This window comes from Setaria viridis, chromosome 8 (assembly GCF_005286985.2).
Source record: "Setaria viridis chromosome 8, Setaria_viridis_v4.0, whole genome shotgun sequence".
NCBI classification, from domain to species: domain Eukaryota; kingdom Viridiplantae; phylum Streptophyta; class Magnoliopsida; order Poales; family Poaceae; genus Setaria; species Setaria viridis.
In genome coordinates this window covers 28,208,161-28,211,768 of record NC_048270.2, presented here as the reverse complement: position 1 = coordinate 28,211,768, position 3,608 = coordinate 28,208,161, and the positions used below count along the sequence as shown (strand labels likewise).

The 3,608-nt window shown below is 43.6% G+C and overlaps 1 protein-coding gene across 1 annotated transcript; it reads left to right on the top strand.

The window, feature by feature from the left end:
- The first annotated feature begins 290 nt into the window (after positions 1-290).
- On the top strand, positions 291-2,767 carry LOC117833802 (UPF0481 protein At3g47200). Its single transcript, XM_034713400.2, has 2 exons — positions 291-1,109; positions 1,846-2,767. Exons 1-2 carry the CDS (start codon positions 549-551, stop codon positions 2,542-2,544), a joined length of 1,260 nt encoding a protein of 419 aa, XP_034569291.1. The 5' UTR covers positions 291-548; the 3' UTR covers positions 2,545-2,767.
- The last annotated feature ends 841 nt before the right edge of the window (positions 2,768-3,608 follow it).

Sequence of the window (3,608 nt, the reverse complement as noted above, 5' to 3'; positions counted from 1 at the left end):
CAACGGTCCTACCCCTCATATTTCGGAGTACTACTATCCAAGCACCTTGGGTACGTTAGAGCATTAGTTTCCACTTGCACAAATTGTTTTCTAGACATGTATGCATTGGCCACAGGAGCTGATGAATTCCGAAATTTAATCGTGGATACAACAACACATTCCCACGTCATTATTTATTTACGTTTGTCATCTAAGTACTGCTAACTTGGTACCTCTGGCAAGCCAAATCTTCTACGGGCAATGGCTCCTTTTGTGACATCTATACCAAAGTTTTAGTTGAAATTTATAGCTCCATTAATTTTTCTAAAACAATTTAAATTTAGACTCGCGCTGCGTGTGCACCCATTAATTTGAATTTGAAGTCACGGTGCGCCCACCCATTTATCTAACGCAACACCGGCGTCTCCTGCTATCTCTCTCTCTCTATATAGAGCTCACTACCGCACTCGAGTTATGTACTAATACCTCTGCACACGCAGCAGCACGCAAGGTAAACTTACTCTAAGCAAACCAATAGGGTGTCGTTTGCTCAAGCAGAGAAGGTGATCATGGCTAGTGACAGCAGCAGCTGGGTCGTGGAGATGGAGGAAATGCTCTTGAACACCGACCCATCGCTGGAGATGGCGCGGTGGAAGCAGCACTCCATCTATCGAGTGCCAGAGCGGATCAAGCGCACGACCAACAGAGAGGTCTACGAGCCGCAGGTGGTGTCACTGGGCCCCTTTCACCATGGTGAGCATCACCTGCTGCCTATGGAAGAGCACAAGCGCCGGGCAATGCTGCAATTTGTTAAGCGTGCGGGGAAGCCCCTCGGTGAGTTTGTTGCTTCTATTGAGGAGGTGGTTGACAAGCTCCAGGACGCCTACGAAGGCCTAGATGAAAAATGGCGCGGAGCAAACAGCGGTCGCTTTGTGGAGATGATGGTCGTCGACGGGTGCTTCTTATTGGAGATCATTCTTCAATTCGGAGATTACGGGCCCAATGACCCCGTCTTCAGCAACCTTTATCTATTGGTAGACATCCGCAACGACGTTGTGGTGATGGAAAACCAGTTGCCTCTACTCGCTGTACAGAGGCTAGTAGAAGCTATATGCCTTGGTACATCTCCGGTATGTCTATTTTTTAAATTCAACTTCCATATTATATACTTATATTAAACTATCTCGAGTCCTACATTACTGCCTTACAATATATGCTCTGTTATATTATAAAGGTAGAAATGCACTCCCCTCCATTTCTTTTTTAAGGTGTATTAGCAGGCTTGGGGAAGTTTTTAAAAGCTTAGCTTGACCGTCAAGTTTTCTATACGACATATTTTCATGTTATACATAAGTAGATGTCACATTAAATGTAGCAGTATCAATTAACTTAAAGCATTTTCATGATCCATCCACGGGTATCGAGAGAGAAAATTTTAAACATTTCGGTACATATATAGGTACTAAAAAATAGTACTAGGTAGTAAAATCTGTCGCGTATGTTATACATAATTGGTGATACGGTGTCACCTCTTGGTACCTTTTGATTATTGACTAAAAAAGGTTCTTAATTTTATGTTATTACCGTTTACATATTGCTGGTTAAAGTTTAAATATGATGGCCAACACAGACCCCGAACTGACTTCATAATGGAATGGGAAGGAGTAGAATAATAACAGAGATTTCAAGATCTGGAGAAAACAAGATCTAGTTTTATTGAAGCCACTATACCATACTTATATCTTAATTAGTTAGTGTGTAAGTACAATGAGCGTATACCTGCCAAGCATAACTAGGATTAGTTGCAATGTTTCGTTGCATGAAATATATATGGTTTGACTCTAACTGCTCATCAATCATAAGCAGAGCGCTAAAGAAGTCAACAATATGGTGCTGCGTTATCTGGAACGCCCGCTCATGGACGACATGGACAACCTGGGTCTCCACCCCCTAGACGTTCTTCACAAAAGCTACTGTGGCCCGGCCAGTATGGGCCGCCAAGGGTCGGAGGTGGAGGATACCATGCCGTCGGCTGTAGAGCTCAGCCAGGCAGGGGTACAATTCAAGAAAAGCAACACTGAAGATATTGGTGGCGTCGACTTCGAGAGCGGTGTTCTGAGCATGCCAGTGGTTCGAGTCGATGATGGAACCGAGAAAGATTTTCTCAACTTGATGGCGTTCGAGCGGCTAGTTGGCGATGTCGGGGATGACGTGACGTCCTATGTAATCTTCATAGACATCATCATCAACTCAGAAAGTGATGTCGCCTTGCTGAAATCTAAAGGAGTCATCGTTGACATGCTGGGCAGTGACAAGGCGTTGGCGAACCTGTTCAACACCCTGAACAAGGGAGCATTGTTGTCCCCGAACAGCTGGCTGAACGACGTGCAACGGAAGGTGAATGCCCACTGCAAGAAACGCCGGAACAAGTGGTGCGCCATCTTCGAACACAAGTACCTGAGCAATCCCTGGGTGTTCATCTCTCTAATTGGGGCCATTATCCTGCTCGTCGCCACCGTCATGCAGACCATCTACACAGTCGTGCCCTTCTACACCAAGAGCTAGCAAACCACTACCTGATCGCAGGACCTTTCGAGATATATGGGTCTGTAGCGGTTATTTTCTATATATGGTTACCTTTCATGTCGTCAAGCTTGGAATTTGGTCTACGCACCAGCCTGTTGTTTTAATAAACATATTACTTCTGCAAATCCGTGCAGCTATCTTTATGTGGAGATCAATGTTATTCTGTCGTTTATATATTGAGTATAATTTCATCGAGAATTTCTATTTTTGTGTCCCACAAATGAGCAAAATTTGCCATATGTTTTACAGCCAATCGTTGTCTTATCCAGTGGCTGAGCTTGAGCACAATCTCAAGGCGGCCGTGTCTACCTAGTTCAGAAATTATTTTTTAAAGGATCGAGAAAGCTTTTGATTTTCCATGATCATATTAGAATAAGATAATTGATCTAGTTTATAAGACAAAACACGCCCAAAAATCATACAACAAGGAGGCAAAACCTCAACCGCATCTCGTACTATACAACCTGCTCAAGAATGCATCACCGAGCACAACTTCACAGTTTTTTGCAAAAAAAAATCTGACAAAACGACACAACACAACTGCGGGTTTTTCGTGGGTGAAAACCTTCAAACTTGAACATGACTACATGGTAGAGTAATAATGACATTCTAGTCAAGCTTGAGCAGTGAAGTTCTATACACACCTGACAATGAATAGTGCCAACGCAACATTGGATAAATCCCAACTGGAGTCCATAAGTTGAATTGGATACTAGTAGAGAAATGACCTTCGATCGTCAACAAAAATGTCGGAACAAATTAAACCCGGGACTAAAGAAGGTTTAGTCCCGGGTCTAAATTTCGTAGTCCATGGAGACCCCTTTAGTTCCGGTTTGTATTATAAACTCGGACTAAAACCTCACCTTTAGTCTCGGTTTGTGTTACAAACCGGGACTAAAGGAGTTTGCACGGTTACTTCAAAAGGAGAGCATATCTTACTCCATCACATGTGCGGTGTAGGTGAGATGGTAGGGAAGGATCGCGCGAGGCTTGAGGTCGTGGGTTTGAATCCGCATATCTCTTTAATCCCGGGTGGAATAACT

Coding starts and splice junctions, on each gene's coding strand:
- LOC117833802 (XM_034713400.2), top strand. CDS start 549: ATGGCTAGTGACAGCAGCAGCTGGGTCGTGGAGATGGAGGAAATGCTC. Junction 1,110..1,845: donor TATGCCTTGGTACATCTCCG/GTATGTCTATTT, acceptor AATCATAAGCAG/AGCGCTAAAGAAGTCAACAA.